Source organism: Paroedura picta, chromosome 2 (assembly GCF_049243985.1).
Source record: "Paroedura picta isolate Pp20150507F chromosome 2, Ppicta_v3.0, whole genome shotgun sequence".
In the NCBI taxonomy this organism is placed as follows: domain Eukaryota; kingdom Metazoa; phylum Chordata; class Lepidosauria; order Squamata; family Gekkonidae; genus Paroedura; species Paroedura picta.
This window is the reverse complement of record NC_135370.1, coordinates 7,956,798-7,979,659: the sequence shown is the minus strand read 5'-3', so window position 1 is coordinate 7,979,659 and position 22,862 is coordinate 7,956,798. Positions and strand designations below refer to the sequence as shown.

The window sequence follows — 22,862 nt, the reverse complement described above, 5'->3', positions numbered from 1 at the left end:
TGGTTAGACATGATCAAAACGGACACCAGCCAGAACACTGCACAGCTGAGGGAAGCAGTGCAGGATTGGGGACTGTGGCAATAGCTATGCTGTGGAACTACAAAGAGTCAGACATGACTGGATGCTTGTCAACAATGACAACAACAATTCTTAAGTACTTGTGCCTTTAAGGCAGACTGAAGGATGCCACTCACAAGAGGAGTGAGGCACAAACTGTATGATGCCATAGCTCTTTCTGTCAGAAGAGCAGCTACAAATTCACTTATTATCAGGGCTTCAGTTTGACCAGCTCTGAAAGTTGCTAAGAGTATTCCCTGATTTGAAGAAGGCTGGAGAGAACAGCCACCTTCAAGGCTGAAGCCAGCCTAGATTCCATTAAATGCTCAGCAACAGCTATGATGCCCAATGTGATGGTGTGTAGGCACCACTGGCTGAAATCCTAAGCAGTGTATACATTCTCTATATCAAATGTAGCCATATGGCTGTTCCTCAGAAGTAAGAAAAAGGTTATACCTTTCACCTGAAAATTAGATCACAAATTATCCAAGAGCTGTGGAACTCAGCCCTTTTGGTTCAGTAGAACTTGGCATAGGTTCAAACGAGACTTCAGAGGAAATTCCTGGAACTAGTCAAGAGCAAGTCAATCCAGTCACTCCAGCTGCCAATAGTCAGCTGTAGTCAACAAGAACAAAGCAACAAAAGACACCAGGACAGTTCTGGGGATGGGGGGAGGAGACTCCAGCTATTCAGGTAACTTGGCTACCACAGAGTTTTCTGCTTCTCCACCCAATTGCTTCCTGAAGTCTCACTGCCTATCAAAATGACATTCTATTCTCAAAGTAATAAATCACCTTCTTGAATAGGTGCAACAGAGCCAGTGCAAAGGTTCCTGGGAATTTACTTATTTTTTTCCAGAGTTCCAAAGAAAACTTGAAAAGCAGTCATAGAAAGGCCAAAGCTGAGAGTGAGCTAAGATTGGCCAGGGAAGCCCATTGTAACAAGAAAAGATTTTTCAGTTATGTGAGGAGCAAACGTAAAGTAAAGGTGGCAATAGGCCCACTGTTGGGTGCGGATGGACAAACTCTAACGGAAGATGCAGAGAAAGCAGAAAGGCTTAGTGCCTATTTTACATCTGTTTTTTCCCACAGGTCAAAGTATTTAGGCACATCTAGAGATGGCCGCAGCCAAAGGATAGTGTCTGGGTGGCAGGTTAACATGGATAGAGAGGTTGTCAAGAGGCATTTAGCTGCACTGGATGAGTTCAAATCCCCTGGTCCGGATGAAATGCACCCGAGAGTACTCAAGGAACTTTCCAGAGAACTTGCACAGCCCTTGTCCATCATCTTCGGAACCACTTTAAGGACTGGAGATGTCCCGGAGGACTGGAAGAGAGCAAACGTTATTCCGATCTTCAAAAAAGGGAGGAAGGATGACCCGGGAAACTACAGACCAGTGAGTCTGACCTCTGTTATGGGGAAGATAATGGAGCAGATATTAAAGGGAGTGATCTGCAAACATCTGGAGGACAATTTGGTGATCCAAGGAAGTCAGCATGGATTTGTCTCCAACAGGTCCTGCCAGACCAACTGTCAGGGTCCGGGGTTTCTTGTTCCTTCTCCGCCACGATGTCGGGAGCTGAAGACCAGGCCAGGAAAGATAGTTCTCAGGATAGGCAGCGTCTCAGAACGGAGTCCTGTTGAATTACTTGGATTCACGACTCCCGGGTTCAGAATAGTTTCCTCACTATGCTGAACCCCACCTCCTCACAGATGCCGACTGCCCCATTTAAATATCCTTCCTCTCCTCATCCCCACCTCCCGAGCCCTCAAGAACCTCCCACCAGTTCTTCCGGGTACACCTGTTCTGCATTATCTATTCTGCCCTCACTTTGAGCCGGGCACGACCAGTCTGTCGGCGTTCTTTGTTTCCTTTCTTTTCACTTTCCTCCTTAGTCTCTCCCGTGTATGGGTCTGTGGCCGCTGCCCCCTGTTCCTGAGAGACTGCTACTCTGCCTGTGATGAGAGGGTCTTTGTCTGCAAGTGGGGCCATTCCCGACATCACCCCCCCTTCAGGTAAGTTGGGCGGTCATCGTCCTCAAACACTCTAGAGAGATAGTCTGCATTGACATTACTTTTCCCCGACCAATGACATATTGTGAAATCAAAAGGTAACAAGGACAAATACCATCTCAATATCCGGGGATTCTGATCTTTCACTCGGGCTTGCCAGAGTAATGACTCATGGTCAGTCACCAGACGAAAGGAATTCCCAGACAGGTAATATTGCAAAGCCCCTACAGCCCACTTGATGGCCAAGGCTTCACGTTCAATGGCTGAATATTTTCATTCGGCGGGGGACAATTTTCTACTAAGAAACAATATAGGTTCCTCTTGTCCTTGCCTCTCCTGAGCCAAGACAGCCCCGATTCCCGAACTGGAGGCATCTGTTTGTACTATGAAAGGTTTCTTGAAGTCAGGATTGTGCAGAGGAGTGGGCTGAGCTAATTGTTTCCGTAGGTCCTCAAATGCTTGTCGCTTTTCTGTTGTCCACTCTATGGTATTAGGCTGTCCTTTACGTAGGCTATCTGTCAGGGAACTGGCCTTTGTAGAGAAATTAGGAATAAATTTCCCATAGTATCCTATCATCCCTAGAAAGCGTTTCAGATGTTTCTTCGTTGTGGGACGGGGTAGTTGTTGAATCTTTGTGACTTTCTCTGGAACTGGCTTCAATAGGCCCTTACCCACAATGTATCCTAGATACTGTAACTCTTGAAAGCCAATACGGCTTTTCTTTGGATTCGCATGGAGCCTGGCTTGTTTCAAGGCTTCGAAGACTCGGGATAGATGTTCTAAATGAGTCGGCCAATCTGGGCCGCATATTAAAATATCATCAATATAGACTGAAGTGAACCCTTCACAGTTGGCCAAGGCTCGATCTACTAATCTCTGAAATGTTGCTGCTGCTCCATGGAGGCCAAAAGGCATTACCCGAAATTGAAATAGGCCCTGCGGAGTTTTCTTGGTCCTCTGGAGCCACGGGTACCTGCCAATAGCCTTTCGTGAGATCTAGTGCTGACAGATACCTGGCCTCCCCCAGTTGTTCAATTAGCATGTCAGCCCGTGGCATAGGATAGGCATCAAACTGGGCCACCTGATTAACTTCTCTGAAATCCACACAGAAACGAGTGCTACCGTCCGGTTTGGGCACTAATACTATAGGACTTTGCCAAGCGCTTTGCGAGGGCTTAATTATCCCCATTTTGAGCATATCTTCTACCTCAGACTGCACTACTGGCCAGTGCTTGCGAGGTATAGGCCTCCATGGAGCCCAAACTGTTACCCCTTCCGGTGTCCGAATTCGATGGACTGCTAGATGTGTTCTCCTGGGTAATGAGCTGAACACTTCTTTCCAGTTTCGCACTACCTCTCTAGCTTCTTGCACTTGTTGCTCATTCAAAGACAAATCTATATTAGGATTTGTGCTCTCCCCACCAGCCCAGGGGCTGGTGCCATCTGATAACTCCCCGGTTTGGCATGCTAAATTGACTTGCCCATCTTCCCTGGTATACCATGGTTTTAAGCTATTCACATGCAGTGTTCTACGAGCCCGTCTATGTTCGCCACACTGCACCTCAAATGCCCAACACTTTAGTGACACAATACGGACCTCTCCACTGATCTCCCACGTGGGTCCCCAAGCTTTCACGATGAACTAACACGTCCTCCCCTACTTCAAATGTTCTTACTTTAGTGCCTTCATCGTATCTCTTTTTCTGCTTCTCTTGAGCCTGGTGTAGATTTTCAGGTGCGTGTGTTCTTATTTCCTGCAGCCGTTGCTGTAATTGCTGTACATACTCCTTTGGACGCTGACCGGGGGGTCCAGGATCAGGAGCCCATTGATCACCCACCAGTTCCAATATACCCCGAGGCTTATGTCCATACAAAAGCTCAAATGGTGAAAATCCTAATGAAGCCTGAGGAGTTTCCCTAATAGCAAACAGTAAAGGGTCTAAGTATAGATCCCAATTACCAGCACGACTATATGCTAACCGGCGGAGCATTCCTTTAATCGTTCCATTCATCCGCTCCACCAACCCATCCGTCTGGGGGTGGTGAACGGCTGTAAAAATCTGTCGGATTCCCAAAGTTTGACATACCCCCTTCATCAATTGGGCCGTGAAAGGTGACCCTCGATCAGTCAACAGTTCTTTTGGTAGGCCCACTTGTGCAAACAGTCGCATCAGAGCCTGAGTTACCCCGGCACTCCGCATACTTCGCAAAGCCACTACTTCTGGGTGTCTGGTGGCATAATCTACCATGACTAGCAGGTATCGATTACCCCGGGGTGTCCATGGCAGGGGACCTACAAAATCCATGGCAATCCGTTCAAATGGGACTTTAATGATGGGAAGTGGATACTCCCCCTTTGGCTGTTCTCTGAAATACCTCGCACGTACGACAGTATCTGCGGACATCCTCTGCTACCGCTGTCCAAAAGAAGCATTGTAAAACCCTGAGTAACGTCCCTCTAGACCCTTGATGCCCCGCCCACTCATGCTCATGGGCGCTCCCCAAAACTTCTCTACGATAGGCCACTGGGACTAGCAACTGTTGCCTTTCTTCGCCTCTATCTTTTAGTAGTCTATACCACACCCCTTTCTCTACAACTACCCGGGGATATCTCTGGGCTCTTCGAGGATCCCTTACCTGTCCTTCCCATACAGACACAGCTTGCCGTAGATCCTCTAATGCTGGATCAGTTCCTTGGGCCTCTACGAAGTCCAGGTCTTGGGACCATGTCTGTTGTACATCAGCCTTCCCCGAGTCGAGCCCTCTCTCACTCTCTCCTTCATCCTCTTCTTCATCCTTTCCTTCTTCCCCGTCGCTGTCATCCTCCACTGGCGTTGTCTTCTCAGGTAACTCTGCAAGTTCCTTTGAGGTTCCTTCTCCAGGATCATCTTCAACTACCGGGTAGGCTTCAGCTTGAGTGTGCCGTAAGGCCTTCTGCATCAACTGTTGAAATGCTGGAGCATCCCGACCCAACAAAAGGTCATATGGTAAGGTCTGCACCTGTGCTAACTCTAAAGTTTGTGCCCTCCCTAAATAGTTCACCGTCATCCATCAAATAGGACACGTCTCCAAATGACCATGGAAACAAGCTACTCGGGTCCAACAATGGACAGGAATCCCTGGAGGCACCAACTCCGCCCTAATCATTGAAACCGAGCTGCCACTATCTAATAAAGCTTGCCTAGGACCTTCATCTAACCAAACCTCTACCAATAAAGCAGGGGGCTTAAAGGGCTTGTTCACTGTTGTAACATTCAGAGACTCACCCCAACCTAAATCGCACTCCATAAGGGGACATTCCTTACGGAAATGGCCCCAGTGGCCACATGTGTAACATGGCCCTCTATTGCTCCCAACATTCACAGGGGGAACAGGTGTAATAAGGTCTCTCCCACGACCTCCTTCCGCTCCCAGAGGACGGGCTCGACCTTCCCCTAGAGTATAACGACCACCACTCACTGAACCTCCAGGTCGTGAGGGCAACCCGACATTGTATTTTCCTCGACCTGACACCTCTGTGCCCTTGTTTGTTGGTACCTCTTTCCCTGTCCCTCCTGCCTTGCCCCCGTCTTTAGGGTTGTTTCGCTGATCCACGGCCATAACATTTTCTAAATACTCTGTGGCCTCTTTAAGTGTTCTGGGCTTCCAACAAGAGACCCAGTGTCTTATACGGGGAGAAAGAATTGTCAACAACTGTTCCAAGACTACTTCATCTACTATCCTCTGCTCCCCGTGAGACCCCGGCAACAGCCACCGTGAGGCCAGATCCTTTAACTTGGTCACTAATGTCCTGGGCCATTCAGTAGGCTGATAAACCACAGCTCGGAACTTCTGCCTTTGTGTTTCTGGGGTGATTTGGTATCTGTCCAATATAGCAGCCTTTAGAGACTCATAGGATGCTGCTTCCTCTCTACCTAATGCTTTCAATGCAGCCTGGGCTTCTCCAACTAAATAGGGTCCCAATATAAAAGGCCATTGCTCTTTAGGCCACTTGGCCGCTTCCACGGTTCTTTCAAAGGCTTCCAGGAAAGCTTCGATATCATCTTCAGCTGACATCTTGGTTAATGCAAAGGTGGGAGGCTTTGGCAATGCTATTGGATTAGTATTACCAGCACTGCCAGCTGACGGAGCTAATGCAGAGACCGCCTGATGAAACCGCTGCATTAAGGCTTCTTGGGCCTCCTGCTGCTGCCGTGCCATCCTTTCCATTACCTGAGCTTGGTGTTCTGCCATCCACTTCCCAAACGTTTCAAAATCCATGGCTGTAGGAGCTCCTACAGTTCCCTGCTTTTTCTTCCCTGTCTGCCCCTCCAGCTCTCTGCTCCTTGTCTCCTCCCCCTCTTGGGTTTCTATCCGACTTGTAGCTCCCGCTGCATGGGAGGGGCGAGCTTGAAAGCTAGCTGGGCATAACAAGGAACTGACTCCCGACGAAGAACGAGGCGGAATGCGCGAAATTACCGGTCCAAGGCGTGGTAAACCCCCAGGGATCCCCGTATGGGCCACCAATTTGTCAGGGTCCGGGGTTTCTTGTTCCTTCTCCACCACGATGTCGGGAGCTGAAGAGCAGGCCAGGAAAGATAGTTCTCAGGATAGGCAGCGTCTCAGAACAGAGTCCTGTTGAATTACTTGCATTCACAACTCCCGGGTTCAGAATAGTTTCCTCACTATGCTGAACCCCGCCTCCTCACAGACGCCGACTGCCCCATTTAAATATCCTTCCTCTCCTCGTCCCCACCTCCCGAGCCCTCAAGAACCTCCCACCAGTTCTTCCGGGTACACCTGTTCTGCATTATCTGTTCTGCCCTCACTTTGAGCCGGGCGCGACCAGTCTGTCGGCGTTCTTCGTTTCCTTTCTTTTCACTTTCCTCCTTCGTCTCTCCCGCGTATGGGTCTGTGGCTGCTGCCCCCTGTTCCCGAGAGACTGCTACTCTGCCTGTGGTGAGAGGGTCTTTGTCTGCAAGTCGGGCCATTCCCGACACCAACCTAGTTTCCTTTTTTGACCAAGTAACAGGTTTGCTGGATCGGGGAAATTCAGTTGATGTCATTTACTTGGATTTTAGTAAAGCTTTTGACAAGGTTCCCCATGATCTGATGAATAAGTTGAAGGACTGCAATCTGGATTTTCAGATAGTTAGGTGGATAGGGAATTGGTTAGAGAACCGCACTCAAAGAGTTGTTGTCAATGGTGTTTCATCAGACTGGAGAGAGGTGAGTAGCGGGGTACCTCAGGGCTCGGTGCTCGGCCCGGTACTTTTTAACATATTTATTAATGATCTAGATGAGGGGGTGGAGGGACTACTCATCAAGTTTGCAGATGACATCAAATTGGGAGGACTGGCAAATACTCCGGAAGATAGAGACAGAGTTCAACGAGATCTGAACACAATGGAAAAATGGGCAAATGAGAACAAGATGCAATTTAATAAAGATAAGTGTAAAGTTCTGCATCTGGGTCAGAAAAATGAAAAGCATGCCTACTGGATGGGGGATACGCTTCTAGGTAACACTGTATGTGAACGAGACCTTGGGGTACTTGTGGATTGTAAGCTAAACATGAGCAGGCAGTGTGATGCAGCGGTAAAAAAGGCGAATGGCATTTTGGGCTGTATCAACAGGGGCATCACATCAAAATCACAAGATGTCATAGTCCCATTGTATACGGCACTGGTCAGACCACACCTGGAGTACTGTGTGCAGTTCTGGGGGTCTCACTTCAAGAAGGACGTAGATAAAATTGAAAGGGTACAGAGGAGAGTGATGAAGATGATCTGGGGCCAAGGGACCAAGCCCTATGAAGATAGATTGAGGGACTTGGGGATGTTCAGCTTGGAGAAAAGGAGGTTCAGTGGGGACATGATAGCCCTCTTTAAGTATTTGAAAGGTTGTCACTTGGAGGAGGGCAGGATGCTGTTTCTGTTGGCTGCAGAGGAGAGGACACGCAGTAATGGGTTTAAACTTCAAGTACAACGATATAGGCTAGATATCAGGAAAAAGTTTTTCACAGTCAGAGTAGTTCAGCAGTGGAATAGGCTGCCTAAGGAGGTGGTGGGCTCCCCCTCACTGGCAGTCTTCAAGCAAAGGTTGGATACACACTTTTCTTGGATGCTTTAGGATGCTTTGGGCTAATCCTGCGTTGAGCAGGGGGTTGGACTAGATGGCCTGTATGGCCCCTTCCAACTCTATTATTCTATGATTCTATGATTTAAAATTCTTGAATTAATTTGTGAGGTACTGATGCCTCAAGATGAAACCTTAATATCTCCTTTTCCATTAGTAGCTCACCAGAGGACCCAGGGGATCCACTTGCATTTATACATTGATGACCTTCTAATCAGGTCACCCTGCCTGAAAAGGCTGTCAAGAATATAGAATTCACCATGCAAGGTATCACATATCATGGGTATCTAATCAATATCCAGAAGTGTTAGTTTCTTCCATGTAGAACTTAAGGCAGGTTGCAAGGACAAGACAGTTCTTCCAGGACAAAAAAGATATATTAGAAGTGCTTGTCTTTCTCTGGTGTGAATGTTGAAGTGGTAAGAATTCAGTTAACTTCCACAAATGTTCCTACTGATGACACTTGGAGTATATTTAGGGGAGGGCATGGCCCTCAGGCCAATAGTGTGATGTCGCTTCCAGGGAAAACCCATAGTGTTTTTGCTGATACCTCATAGAGGCATGACATCACTACCAGGTTTTCTTCAGAAGTGACATCACATCATCACCGATGATGGTCTCATGTCCCTGTCCATTACCCTAAGTCTGCATCATAGTTCCTGATAGATTGTAGACTAGATGAGTAGCAAAGAGGCACTCCTGGGGCTTATCTGCACTGACTTTTAAAGCTGGTTTTGTTCAGGGAAACAAAAGCCTTCTACACTTGATACTGATTTCCAGTCAGGATTTTCCCCCTGATCTGCTCTGGTGAGCATTGACCCTGGAGTCAAACTACTTATTCCCCATAATATCCAAGAGTGGATTTTCCCCACTTCATCAGAGAAATGCGAGCCCATGCCACTCTATTCTGGGTGTAGATGGATTGCTTCATTTGGCTTTTCCCCTCCCCACTCACTGCAGCTGTGCCTCCAGCACTGACGTTGTACTGAGATTGCTCCTGACTGGTTGATATGCAACAGGAGCAGTCCCTTTATTCTGTTCCTCCATTTCAGCAAAATCCTTGGAACTGACTTTAAGGGACAATTACATCCTATGAAAGTGTTTCTCCTTTTAGCTGAGAGACATGCCTTTGAAGAATCATAGAATCATAGAATCATAGAGTTGGAAGGGGCCATACAGGCCATCTAGTCCAACCCCCTGCTCAATGCCGGATCAGCCCTAAGCATCCTAAAGCATCCAAGAAAAGTGTGTATCCAACCTCTGCTTGAAGGCTGCCAGTGAGGGGGAGCTCACCACCTCCTTAGGCAGCCTATTCCACTGCTGAACTACTCTGACTGTGAAAAAAATTTTCCTGATAACTAGCCTGTATCATTGTACTTGAAGTTTAAACCCATTACTGCGTGTCCTCACCTCTGCAGCCAACAAAAACAGCATCCTGCCCTCCTCCAAGTGACAACCTTTCAAATACTTAAAGAGGACTATCATGTCCCCTCTCAACCTCCTTTTCTCCAGGCTGAACATTCCCAAGTCCCTCAACCTATCTTCATAGGGCTTGGTCCCTTGGCCCCAGATCATCTTCGTCGCTCTCCTCTGTACCCTTTCAATTTTATCTACGTCCTTCTTGAAGTGAGGCCTCCAGAACTGCACACAGTACTCTAAGTGTGGTCTGACCAGTGTCCTATACAATGGGACTATGACGTGATTTTGATGTGATGCCTCTGTAGATACAGCCCAAAATGGCATTTGCCTTTTTTACCGCTGCATCACACTGCCTGCTCATGTTTAGTTTACAATCCACAAGTACCCCAAGGTCTTGTTCACACACAGTGTTACCTAGAAGCGTATCCCCCATCCAGTAGGCATGCTTTTCATTTTTCTGACCCAGATGCAGAACTTTACACTTATCTTTATTAAATTGCATCTTGTTCTCATTTGCCCATTTTTCCATTGTGTTCAGATCTCGTTGAACTCTGTCTCTATCTTCCGGAGTATTTGCCAGTCCTCCCAATTTGATGTCATCTGCAAACTTGATGAGTAGTCCCTCCACCCCCTCATCTAGATCATTAATAAATATGTTAAAAAGTACCGGGCCGAGCACCGAACCCTGAGGTACCCCGCTACTCACCTCCCTCCAGTCTGATGAAACACCATTGACAACAACTCTTTGAGTGCGGTTCTCTAACCAACTCCCTATCCACCTGACTATCTGAAAATCCAGATTGCAGTCCTTCAATTTGTCCATCAGAACATCATGGGAAACCTTGTCAAAAGCTTTACTAAAATCCAAGTAAATGACATCAACTGAATTTTCCCGATCCAGCAAACCTGTTACTTGGTCAAAAAAGGAAACCAGGTTGGTCTGACAGGACCTGTTGGAGACAAATCCATGCTGACTTCCTTGGATCAAGTGAGAAGTGAGCAGGGACTCATGAAAGCTCCTCCCCTGCCACAGATTTTAGTATTCATCAAGGTGCTCCTGGACTATAGTTCTTTTCTGCTGCTAGATAGACTAATACAGCTACCCATCTTGATCTACCTCTTTTGTAGTGTTGGAGAGCTCAGAAAAGGAGGCATTGCATGAAATTATTTTGATTACTGCTATTTGATGAGATTATTTCCTGCCTTGCCAAGACATGTCATCTGAAAAAAGTCTACTAAGGTCACCAAGTTACTCAAGCTTCAGTGATTTCTTCTTTTTGCTGAATTGCTGCCAAGAATGTGCTAAATACGAAACACAGTACAGAGAAGCGCATATGGCAGATGCTATGGAAAGCAAAACAAAAAAAAGGAAATTTTAGCCTTTTCAGTAGGGCAGTCACAAAGAACTCTATCTTGTCTTGACCTTAGCCTATAATGGTGTTTAAACTAGCCCAGCATCAGAGATGGCTTCTGATTGAATTAGAACTATTCTTGGAGGCTCTAACATTATTTCAGAACTGTATTAATAGCTCTGATCAGCAGCTTATTTGTGCTTGTTACTGTTCCATGATTCCTTCCTTCAGAAAATGGTATTATGGGAGTCTGAAGTAGTTGAAGCTACAACACCCGAGTCTCTTCCACACACAAAAAAAATGGTGCTCTGATGTTCAGTCTTGATCATGATCATGAAGCAGATAAGTGATGTCTGATTTTCTTGACCTCTTTATTCATCTCAATCTCCAGTAAACTCAAAGAAAGAGATGACAGCCTTTTGTGAAAAAACAAGCCCCTTTTTCCGTAGGGGGTTTCAGCAATGAGCTGGGAATGTGGTCTGCATCCAGATTGATGGTCCCCAGTGCTGGGATTTTCAGGCACTTCTTCTTCCCAAAAATTTTTTTTAACGATTCTCATAAGAAAAGGCAAAGTAATATCACTGCAGTATGTGGAAGGCAAGGAAGGCAAATGTGGTGCTTACAAAAGATGTGGGAATTAAAATTATTTCATTACTTCTCGTTTCATTTTGAGGCTGAACTTTATATTAGAATTCTTTTGGATTTGCAGTAAAACTGTCATCAGAGTTGATTCACACAACGAAACACTGAATTCCCCCTTTGCCTTCAGGCTTCTGAATGTGATACTACAGGCAGGTCAGAGTTTCTTCCTCTGGGTTCTCTTGCAGGAAACAAAAACCTCCAAATGTTTTGAATTTTGACTGTGATTCTGTTCTTTATTCACAGAAGGCAAGGGGTAGAAGCAGCATTGCATGCTGGTTGCTTTGATTTGGAGAAGATGTTAAAATACACTGTTGATGACTGCTGTTTCCTGTAAAAGGATTAAGAACATAAGCGAAGCCATGTTGTATCTGATCCATGGCCCACCTTGTCCAACACTCTGTGTCACACAGTGGCCAAAACCCAGAGGCTGTCAGGAGGTTCACCAGCAGGGCCAGAACACCAAAAGCCCCCCCTTCCCCCAAGCACCAAGAAGACAGAGCATCATTGCCCCAGATAGAGGGGCCATTTCTACCTTGTACCCAGTAGCCACTGATGGACCTGTTAGATCTGTGGGTTTGGAGTGTGGGTGTATAAGCAGGTTTTTATTAGGATCTCAGCGTGAGTGCAAGTTGCTAGTGATCAACAACAAGACCAACCTGCCCCCACTCCAGAAAAACCCAAGCAGGAAACGTTGGACAGTGAGACATAGCTGAGCTCATTGTGTATCTATCCTTTGTCCCTTCCCAAAAGATGCTGGTGTCAGGATCTCTCTCTCTCTCTTGTGCTTCTTTGTGAATATTGCGCAATACCAGATAGTTGAAGAATAAAACTGCACTTGTGTCTGTCTTGCTGGAGGAGGAGAGTCTTTGTCTGATTTGCATGACTGATCTCTGGTTGGAAGAAAACGATGGTTATCCCTTAGTTATCCCTGACTGGTTACATGGTCTTTCATCGGCTCCAATATTGGGAGGCAGGTGGGGTGGCCATACTTCTCCATGAGTCTTTCCTCCGGTACAGTGGCTGATTTGGGTCACTGGATGTCAAAACCATGTCTGTTTTTTTGCCCTTTGGTCAATTCATTTGCTCTTTCTTCCTTTATTGCTTGTACTCTTCTCTGCCTAGGCAATTGAGGACCTTAGCAATCTTAGGTGTGAATTATCACAGTAGAGGGTTAGTTAGTATGAGGGACTCTCTGCTCTGCCTGATCACTATGGCAAAACTATCTCTAGCCTTGAAGTTTGATTGTGCCCAAATGGACTGGCAGGGTGAGCAAGGGGAACTGGGGATTAAAACAGAGCAGTGGTCACCGGACGTTAGCAAGGATCTCAGGAAGTAAGCATCATTGTATTTTACAATAAAGACATTTTCTTGCAAATTGAGTTTTCTTATTGAAAGTAATTGGCTGCATCCTCACACTGGTCCTGGTTACTGAATCAACTAATACTAGGTTGACAGTATTTCTTTTGGGTAAAGAACCCCATTTCACCGATAACATTTTCTCTGTTTGCTAAATCATAAAGTGGTATTCCAAAGAATATTGTACATTGTTATTGCTCCCTTGAGGAGGGACTTGGTTAATGGCTTGAGGAGGAGCAAGACAGAGATGAGGATGTGTGGCAGATTTTATTAAATGGCTCTATGACCGTGATACAGGATCCATTTTACTGTCTTCAGGTCTTTCAAAAGCTAGTTTGTTTCAGATGGCATAAACCGTAGCTTTGTTCTGCCTCATCCTGTATATAATGCTGTACTTCTTATCTGGAACACAAAATGTCAAGATTAAAAATATATTGCACTGCCACAGTAATGCAATCCATTTTCCATACCTTTCATATCACACCAGCCCATCCAGCATGGTCTAGTGCAGTGGTTCTCGACCTTCCCAATGTCGCAACCCCTTTTGGGCCACTGCTGCCACGGCACCAGCACCACAGTGGCAGCAGTAGTGCGGCAGCGGACCAAAGGGGGTCATGGAATTAAGAAGGTTAAATTGTAGCCATGAGACAAAGCAGCTCCTCATGGTGAGAAGGTGGCTGGCTTACCATAAAAATCTGGATATCTGGATTTTTCCATGTCTTCAGCAGGAAGCTGAGTAGGCGCTAACAACTTCTTGCTACTGCAAGGAACTCTTATGTTCTGAGGAGCTTGCTATGGCCTTGGTAATGTGTGTTTAGCTTACGTTAACTCGGTGGTATTGCTTTTCATTTGAACAACCTGTGCTGTTGTAACTGTGTGCCTTTCCTTGTGGAATTTCCCCCTTTCCACCACCTTTTGAATACAACCACCTTTCCCCCATCTCCCTTTTTACCTGAGTAGCAGCCCCTATTAGAAAGGAATGGGTGCCGTAGCAGGCTGCTGCCAGACCCAATTCCCAGACGCACTTGCACATCATGGCCACCAGTTGAAAACAGGATAAAAAGGCCCCATTCTCATGAATAAATAAGACCCCTGGGCTTCTGGGTCTTTTACGCAGGAATTTTTCAATGCCCCGAGCTGGGCACCATTTCCCAGGGAATGAATAAGTGTACCCCTGCTCCTGCCTGGTCCGTCTTTGAGTGGCGGACAGCCAACACCACCCCGTCTTTCCAGACCTCTACATCCTCTAAGTGCAGAGCATGACCGGCCCTTTTCACATGGGTCCTTGCCACGAGCTCGCTGCAGTGTAGCACCCCATGAAAAGCCATCAAAAAGGCTGCCCTGAATAGCTCCATTTTGTATGGAGAGGAACACACATTACCCAGCTCCCCCAATATGTGATGCAGCAAAGCCCGGGTTATTGGGCGCCTGGCATCCGCTGGCCGCTGTGTGAGCCGTCCCCATCTTTTAATAGCCCTCTTGGCTAAGTAGGAAGACCCCGGGTCCCAACCCCCTTGGACACGGCTGTGAAAAGAAAGGCCAGTTAAAGCCACACGCATAGTACGCTGGGAGGTGCCCCTTCCACGAAGGGGCACCAAATAGCGCAACAGGAGCTCTTCGGTCAGAGGCCATGGACGCATGGCTCCTGCTGCATGCTCAGACTTGAAAAAACCCTTGACTGCGCCTTCATAGGCCTTTCGGCTGGCAGCTGACATGGCGCTGTGCACCCCTTCCATAATCATTCGTTCCCAAGCTGCCACAGCTCCACTGGGAACTCCTCCGGCTCCTGGCGTGTGCCTTTGGCCAACTGGCAAAATTTCTCGAGCCGTAACAGAGAGAGGATGTCAGCTACTACATTTTCCATGCCTGGGACATGCTTAGCCCAAAAGGAAATGTTGTGTATCAGGCAACTGAGAACCATTCACCGCATGAGTCGCATGATGCGCTCTGTTCTGGCCGTCTGCCGGTTCAGGATGCTCACCACTGCCTGGTTGTCACACCAGAACAACACCCTTCTGTTGGTGAACACTTCCCTCCAGATGACCACGGCTACTAATATTGGAAAAAATTCCAAAAAGATCAAATCCGTTCTGACTTCATGACTCCATTCATCAGGCCAAGGCTGTGCACACCAACGGCCATTGTAATCAAGCCCGAACCCCAGGCTGCCTGCCGCATCTGAGTGCACCTGCAACATGTCTCCTAAGGCCAGCGGGATCTGCCAGATGGACACCCTGTTGAAGCCCTGGAGGAATTCCTGCCACGGCTTATAGATCGGCTTTTAGACCCGAAGTGACTCTCACGTGGTGGTGTGGCTTAACCAAACCCTTGGTTGCATGTGCCAGCCTGGCACAGAAAGCCCTTCTGGGGGCCACTACTCGGCAGGCAAAGTTTAAATGCACCAAAGTACCTGTAGTTCCTTAAGTGTACACTGCGATTTTTGGAGCATGCCCTTTATCAGGGCTTGCAGCGCCTGCAACTTATCTTTAGGTAAATGGGTTGTGCCATGCACAGAATCCAACTCAATGCCTAAGAACATGAGGCATGTCGTGGGGCCTTCAATTTTTTCATGGGCCAAAGGCCTCAGCTAATTCCTGAAAGGTGCGCAGTCTTACAGCGCAATCTGCAGACACCCCAGGCCCCACTATCAAAAAATCATCCAGTTAGTGCGTGATGTCAGTGAACCCCGCCGTCTTCTTGGCTGCCCATTCTAAAAATGTATTAAAGGCCTCGAAAGCTGCACAGGCTATCGAGCATCCCATGGGCATCGCCTTATCTACGTACCAGTGTTCCCGGAACTGGAACCCCAGCAGGCAGTAGTCCTCGGGGTGAACCGGCAGCAGTCTGAACGCTGACTGGACATCACATTTCGCTAGAAGGGCGCCCGGACCACAGCCCTGAACGATGTACACCGCCACATCAAAGGAGGCGTATTTGATGGACGTCAGCTCTGGTGCGATACCATCATTTATGGATGCCCCTTTTGGATAGGATAGGTGGTGTATCAACCTATACTGGCCCGTGGCCTTCTTGGGCACTACCCCCAATGGGGAGGACCTCAGGCCTGCTATCGGAGGGCATATAAAAGGGCCAGCAATCGGACCTGCCTTGCACTCCTTGGCTAGCTTCTCAGCCACACTTTCTGGCATGTCCCGTGCAGATTTTAAATTCTTGCATGAAGTGGCCACTCTAGCCCCTTGAAATGGGATGTGGGAGCCTTCTGAAAATCCCTTAGCCAAATATGCCCGGGCCCTCACATCGGGATAGGTAGCTAACCAATCTAACAAAGACCCCAACTTCATAGGCGTACATGCCAGGCCCCCTAAGGCCCCTGCACTTTTATGGTGCCTTTGTTCCTGTGGAAAGGGCATTGCCACCCGCTCCCCCATCTTTCCTGTTGGAAGAACGGGTTCCTCGAAAGGGCCCACTGGAAACGCCCCCTTTTGGACAAGTAGTCATGGGATGTCCAGCTCCGTATGCCTCACACTTGTGCTCAAAACGACAATTCTTCCTTTTACACCCAGTTCTATTGAAATTCAGACTAAGCCTGTAGATTTCTTCCTGGGCGGCAGGCCCTTTCCCTTCTCCTTCTGATGGCTTACAAAGGACCCAGCCTGCACAATCCAAGAATCATGATGCTTCAGGTCCCATCTGGCTAAAGCATTGTGTGAGGCCAACTCGCGAAACTCTCCGTCATATTTGAGTGCGGCCTCATCCCCCACCATCTCCCTTGCCTCTAAGACATGTGAGACATGGCGGCTCAAATGCCACCCCCTTTCAGGATATACTGCAGCTATTAACGCCATGTATTCCACGTTTCCCCACAACCAATTGTTAAAAATTCTCTCACGGTGGGGGGGGGGGAGATCATTCTTCTTCGTGTCCCACCTCCAACCTGTATCACCCCCTTTTCCTTGCCCCTTCACAAAGGCAAAGATGTCTACGAAATAGCCATCCAAGGCACACTCCCTCAGTTCTGCTAGCAGATGAAGCCCTGGCTGTGCCTCATAGGCCTTATACCAGCCTGAAGGCTGTCTGTCCTCAAGCGGGACCCCTTCCGCGTCTAGTAGTTGCGCTGTCTCCTCCCTCCTTTTGTGCAACCAGACAGGAAGCCCTGGCACAAACGCCCCTTCCACCCAATACCACCCATCCCTGGGTTCCTGATCTGCGTCTCCCCAGGATGAAGACTCACCAGAAGAACTGCTACTACGAGTCTTTCTTCTCTTCGGCTTTTTTGACTTTTGTTAATCCTTGCACCACACTCCAGGCCGTGTGGCTGCCTGCCCCAAGCTCCCAGATTCTGTGCTGCCTTGCAAACCAGCCACCTCCTCTGAGGTGCTGCTGCCCGAAGTCCCCGCCGAGCTGGCCCCGGTCACCTTTGCCAGTGCCTGGGCATACCCATGCCAAAAGGCTGCTTCTTCTCCCTTAGACGGCCCCCGGTCACTGTGACCCCTGTCCTGATTTGCCCTGGAGGGAGAGCCCTTTGCTGCTTTCTGGATGCTATGACTCACCCCTCTGGAGCGATAAAGGTCCCTGGGTTTGTCCCTAGACCTCCTAACCCCTTGTGGGCTGGAGCTGTCTCTGCGCCTTGCGCGGACATCTGCCCCGAGTGGGATCCTGGCTGCCTCCTAGAATTCCCCCTCCTGACCCTGGAAGGAGGGTCATTCTGCCCAGACCCCTGGGAGGACTCTTGGTCAGAATCCGGGTCATCTCTGGCTGAGTCAGCCCCTCCCCAGGAAGCTCGCCTGGCCCCCTTGTAGGTGTCTTTTACTATGGAGGAGGCCTGGGTCCCCGCAGCCCGTGACCAGCTGCCTGAAGAACTGGCCCTGGTACCGGGCCTGCTGGACCCCCTGCTTGCGGTGGCCTTTGCCAGGCCGGTTTGCCGCCTGCCCGATGCCCTAGAGCCACGGGGGGTTGGCACCCAGTGCGCGTGGGCCCACGCTGCACTGGCCCACTGCCTGCTGTTGCCGCTGCCGTCGTTTCCTGGGGGGGTTCCCTGATCCTCGCTGCCCTGGGACCCTCCCCGTGCCGTCCGTGAGTGCCTTGTGCTGGGCATGATCATTGACCCAAGCCGCCGCCACCGTGGGGCTGGAAAAAGGAGAATGGAAAACTGCGATCCCTTCCCCGCGGCTTTCAAGGCAGGGTCCTGCTACCTCCCGTTCTCATGCTGGGCTCTTTGCAGGATCTGGCCTTCCTGAGCCGCTCCCCCCCGGCACTTACCACTCACGGAACAAAACCGTTCCTGCGGCAATCTGAGGCAGAGAGGCCGGGCGGCTGCACGTGGCACCTTATAAAGGCGCCCTGCTGCCACTGCCCTTTCCCTTGTACCGTGTGTGCCGCCGGCACACCCGGTCCCAGCGCCGCTTTTTGTTTTGCGGCCCCGGCCACATCATCAACCGGCGGCCGCTCTAATTAGCGGCTGTTATTTATAATAAACCTTTCTTTATAAATAGAGACACACCATCCCCTCCCATTCTGCCCCGTTAGTCAGCTTCTGCCCATGACTTCTGGTTCTGCCCACTTAGTCACCACTTTCTGGCTAGGGGGAGGAGGAGAACTGCCCTGCTCCATCTTGCAGGCACCAGAGGACTGTGCAGCCGAGCCCTTCGATCACTTGCACGAGAGCTCCTGAGACACAGAAAACTGAAGGCAACCAACTGTGCATTCGCCAATACACAGATCCCACCTCTGCCCTGATGACAGACACACCTGTTCACCAATAAGAAAGAAGAAGAGGCCAAGCAGTTACCTCTTACAGATAACTTTGGCTTCTATTGATAAAGCGACTAAGCAAACTGAACTGCTGTGTGTATGTGGGGGGGCGGCGGGTTGTGCTGGCTAACTGCTGTCAGTTTTTCTGTGCGGCTCCATTTTCAGGCTTCCAGTCGGGACAGAGACTTCCACAGGGTTTGTCCTGGTAACCAGGGTCACTTTGGGTGGGTGGGGGCAGTGCAGTGCAGTCCTTGGCGACCATACAGCCCTTCTAGCTTATTTTCTCATAGGGTTAGGGTTATGCACAGCCGCTGAAACGGCAGCATGGAGAACGCGGAGGAGGAAGAAGCGAAGCAAACCGCTTATGCACGGGATGGGACGCAACGGTGGCAAAACCCAGAGTATCCGATTATGCACACGGCTACTCCGGAGCTGCTTCTGGTTGCGGCCTGGTCCTGGGAAGCTCCACCTTCTTCTGCATCTCGCTAACGTGGCTTTTTCATTGGCATACGTTGACTCTGCGCCCGGTTGCCGCCTGCAATGTGCATAATTGATGATATTCGCCGCCGCCATTCCACCCCAAATGTGGACCTTCCACTCCGTGCATAATGGGCCATACAGAGGTGGGCTGAAATGGCTGTTTTCCAACCCCTGGCTATTAGGTCCATGCCTGGACATACTGTCCAAATAGAAAAGCACATCTGGCATTCCCGATAAGTCAATCGTACTCTTCAGTCGATACGCACTTATCCACACATGAAAGATTCAGGTGGGTTGCCATCTGAAGCAATAGAACGAAGTTGGAGTCCTTTGACACCTTGAAGACCAACCAAGTTCAATTCTGGGTATGAGCTTTCGTGTGCACGCTCATGAAGGCTTCTACCTTCAGTCAGACTCGGTTGGTCTTCAAGGTACCATCAGCCTCAGGGCAGCTTACAGGGGTAGCCTTTGAGTGATAATCAGGGGAACTAGATTGGCCTGAAAGTTTATCAGCTCCCAAAATACTTCTAAGAAGTTCTTCAGACGTGGTTCATAAGCTTGCATTATGAGAATTTGCTCTGCCCAAGCGTTGTCTCCATGAGCATGTAGGTCAGGCCTGTCGAGCTGTTAAGTTTAAATGACCAGCAGCCAATTCAGGGCTCCCTCAAAATGCCAAGAAGAAGAAAGGGATCGCTGGAAAGGTTTGCAGTCATTGGTCCCTTTTGCTTCCCTCCTTTGGGAGGGGAGGGGGGAGACCCCTGAAATAGCTGCCTGCCACAAGTGGACCTCAAGCCGCTAGGCATAAATCTCAGCGATCCCTTTCACCCCTCCCATTTGGGGGTGAGGGGGGAGAGCGAAACATACAGCTGATTTTACGGCTTCTATTCGGGGCATTTGTGCCGGTAGCCAAAACAGATGAGCGAATTTGCATTCAGTTTAAAAATGCCAGTCCGGGCAAATCGAATGCACATGGCTAGTGTTCAGTTGTATGAATGTATTTTATTAATAACACAGCCACATTAAGGTGCAGGTTAATAGCTTGCAATTATATTTTAATCTGCAAATTTGATACGCTCTCTTTTTTTTCTTTTTGGCTAGATTAATGTTATAGCCTTCCTTAATTAAAAATCTGTTAATATGACATATAAATTTCAGTGAAGCCTTAAACTGTACCGACTGTCCTGAATATAAAGTTCCGGCTCGTATTTTTCCCTGTGACCATCTATATGCTCCTGGAAGTATATTCCTCGTATATGTCTGGTGCTAACTAGCAATTTGTCCTTATGGCTTAAATTGGTGCTTTACCTTTGTAAATAGGGGGAGATAAGTGCAAGAGTCCAGTGTTACTTTAAATGCTAAAAAAATGTTGTAGGGTATGAGATCTTGTGAGCCACTGAAGAAGGGAAGTGAGGCTCATGAAAACCACAAATTTTGCTAGGCTTTACGATAGGGTTGTGCTCTGTGGTTGCCGAAGCAGTCATTCCAGCCTGAAGCGGCCAGCACTGCGGTGTGGGGGGAGGGACGATGCGGTGCCATCCCTCCCCCCCACACACACACCGCGGCGCTGGCTGCTTCAGGCTGGAATGGTCACTTGGGCGGCCGATGTGCACAACCCTACTTTATGGTGTTCACCCCCTGGTGCCAAACTTGGAAGAGTAGTGAATATATTGGGAGATGGAGATAGAATTCAACAGAGGATAGTGGGGGGGTTGGCAGGCGGCCTGACTAGGGAATGATGGTCCTTGGCCTGGTGGAAGAGTGCTGTTTTGCAAGCCCTCCGGGACTTGGAAAGTTCCGTAGGGCCTTCCCCTTCTGCTGGCAACTCTTTCCCCAGGCTGGAGCCAGGCCCAGGTGCACTTCTTTGGGGCCGGGGACTGTCAGCAAGTTGGTGTTTGCTGAACGGAGATGTTGTCTTGTTGGTTGTTGTACATTGTGAACTGCCCCCAGCCCATCCATTATGATGATTATGATGATAAACGGGGAGGGGGGGGTGGAAGCGTATTTCCCATTGGCTTTGTTTGTAGGCTTGGAAACATCCATTTTTACACTGAACAGCAACCCCCCCCCCCCAAAAAAAAAAAGATTAGGCAGTGCAGCTCTTCTGCTCTTTCCAGCTGCAAAAGTGACTTAGGGGATTCCCAACAGCAACACCTTTTTAAGGCAACTGTTTCCTGAGGAGCAAAGAAAGGCATGCTAAGATGAACTGATTAGATTTCCTTCAGATTACCCCCATACACGGCTTGGGTCCTACTTACCTGCGGGACCGTTTGGTTGCTTATGCCCCCCGCAGGGCTATCCGCTCTGTAAGTATGAATCTACTGACTGTCCCAGGCCCCCAGGACGTTCGCCTAGCCCCGACCAGGGCCAGGGCCTTTTCAGTCCTGGCCCCAACCTGGTGCAATGAGCTCCCCGAGGAGCTAAGGGCCCTGTCGGAACTACCATCTTTCCACAGGGCCTGTAAGACGGAGCTCTTCCGCCAGGCATATGGTTGAGGCCAGGGCAGAGCCCGGGTTCCATCCAAGATCCTTAATTCATCGGCCAGCCTTTCTCTCCTCTCTCTCTTACAGAATTAATGTCCAACCTCTCTCTGAACAAGCGGGGAAAGTGGGGAAAGTTAGAGAATAGAATGCCCTCTTTTATAATGGGGTATTTATGGGATTTTATGTGATTTTACTTTGATTTTATATTGTGAGCCACCGTGAGACTTTTTGGCGAATGGCGGTATATAAATCCAACTATAAATAAAATAAATAAAACACACACACACATGAGAGGGTTTTCCGAGTGGATGGGGTTTCTGTCCAGGACATCTCCTGCACACACACAGCCCTGCTCCTCTCTCCCAAGCGCTCCTCCCTGCATAAAGAAGGTTCTTTGCTATGGCCGTGGGTCACTTTGGCATGTTTTCTACAGGACCAGGAAAGCGTCTCCAAAAATACCTCTGGATTCTTGTTTTGTTTTGTCTTTCTTGCTTCTTCCCTGGAAGAACAACCCGGAGGATTCCACTGAGCCCCAGACTGGGCCCTATAGAAAGATCACTGTTTTGGAAGGGTTTTTACCTAACCTTACTGTGCTAGTCCCCAATATTGGCTTGTTTGCTTTTTATTCTCCTTTACCCACAGACTCATTTGATCATTCATTTGCATGTTTTATATATTTTAGGCTCCGCAATCTTCCTGTCCCCATAATTACTTCATTACCTAGCATCCCCTTTGAATCCTTAATAGTCTCCCAGTTACTGGTTAATTAAAAAGGTAAGGAATGGGTGTGAAGCCCTGACATCTAATCTAAGAGTTCATATTTCACGACGAAATCACACATCACACATCTCCCAGCTTCGACTCTGCCCCAGATACAGGTCGAAACGAGACCAGCCGATAGTACGTCTTTATAGTTTCACTGCGGCTGTGATTTCAGTGATGTATATAACCTTTGGAGAAGCGATGCTTAAAATCAACGCTTCTTTTGGGGAGTAGAAAGCATGCCTTCAAAGTGATGAGAAACAGAACGTGGGCAATTCTTTCAGCGCCATTATCCAATGAGGCTGGAAGAACATTTATAGCCACGGAGGGTTGTTGTTTTTTTTTTGATGAAATAAGCTTGACAGAAAATTGTTTTCTGTGCGCCCACCTTGAGACCCTTTCAGTCTACTTAACAGCATGGATCTGAAATCCGCACGAAAGCCAGAACTTTGGAATTAATTAAGTCCCAAAGA

At 48.5% G+C, this 22,862-nt stretch overlaps 1 protein-coding gene across 4 annotated transcripts in view; it reads left to right on the top strand.

The window, feature by feature from the left end:
- The window catches only part of SPAG16 (sperm associated antigen 16), a 477,747-nt gene that overhangs the window by 379,552 nt on the left and 75,333 nt on the right, over positions 1–22,862 (top strand). The window contains exon 16 of one of the 4 annotated variants that reach the window (XM_077319326.1): positions 1,953–2,068. The exons of the other annotated variants lie outside the window; for them this stretch is intronic. Coding sequence (XP_077175441.1) covers positions 1,953–1,996 — 44 coding nt within the window. The 3' untranslated portion in view covers positions 1,997–2,068. Of the gene's footprint in view, positions 1–1,952; positions 2,069–22,862 lie in introns of those variants that run through there. 4 annotated transcript variants of the gene reach the window in all.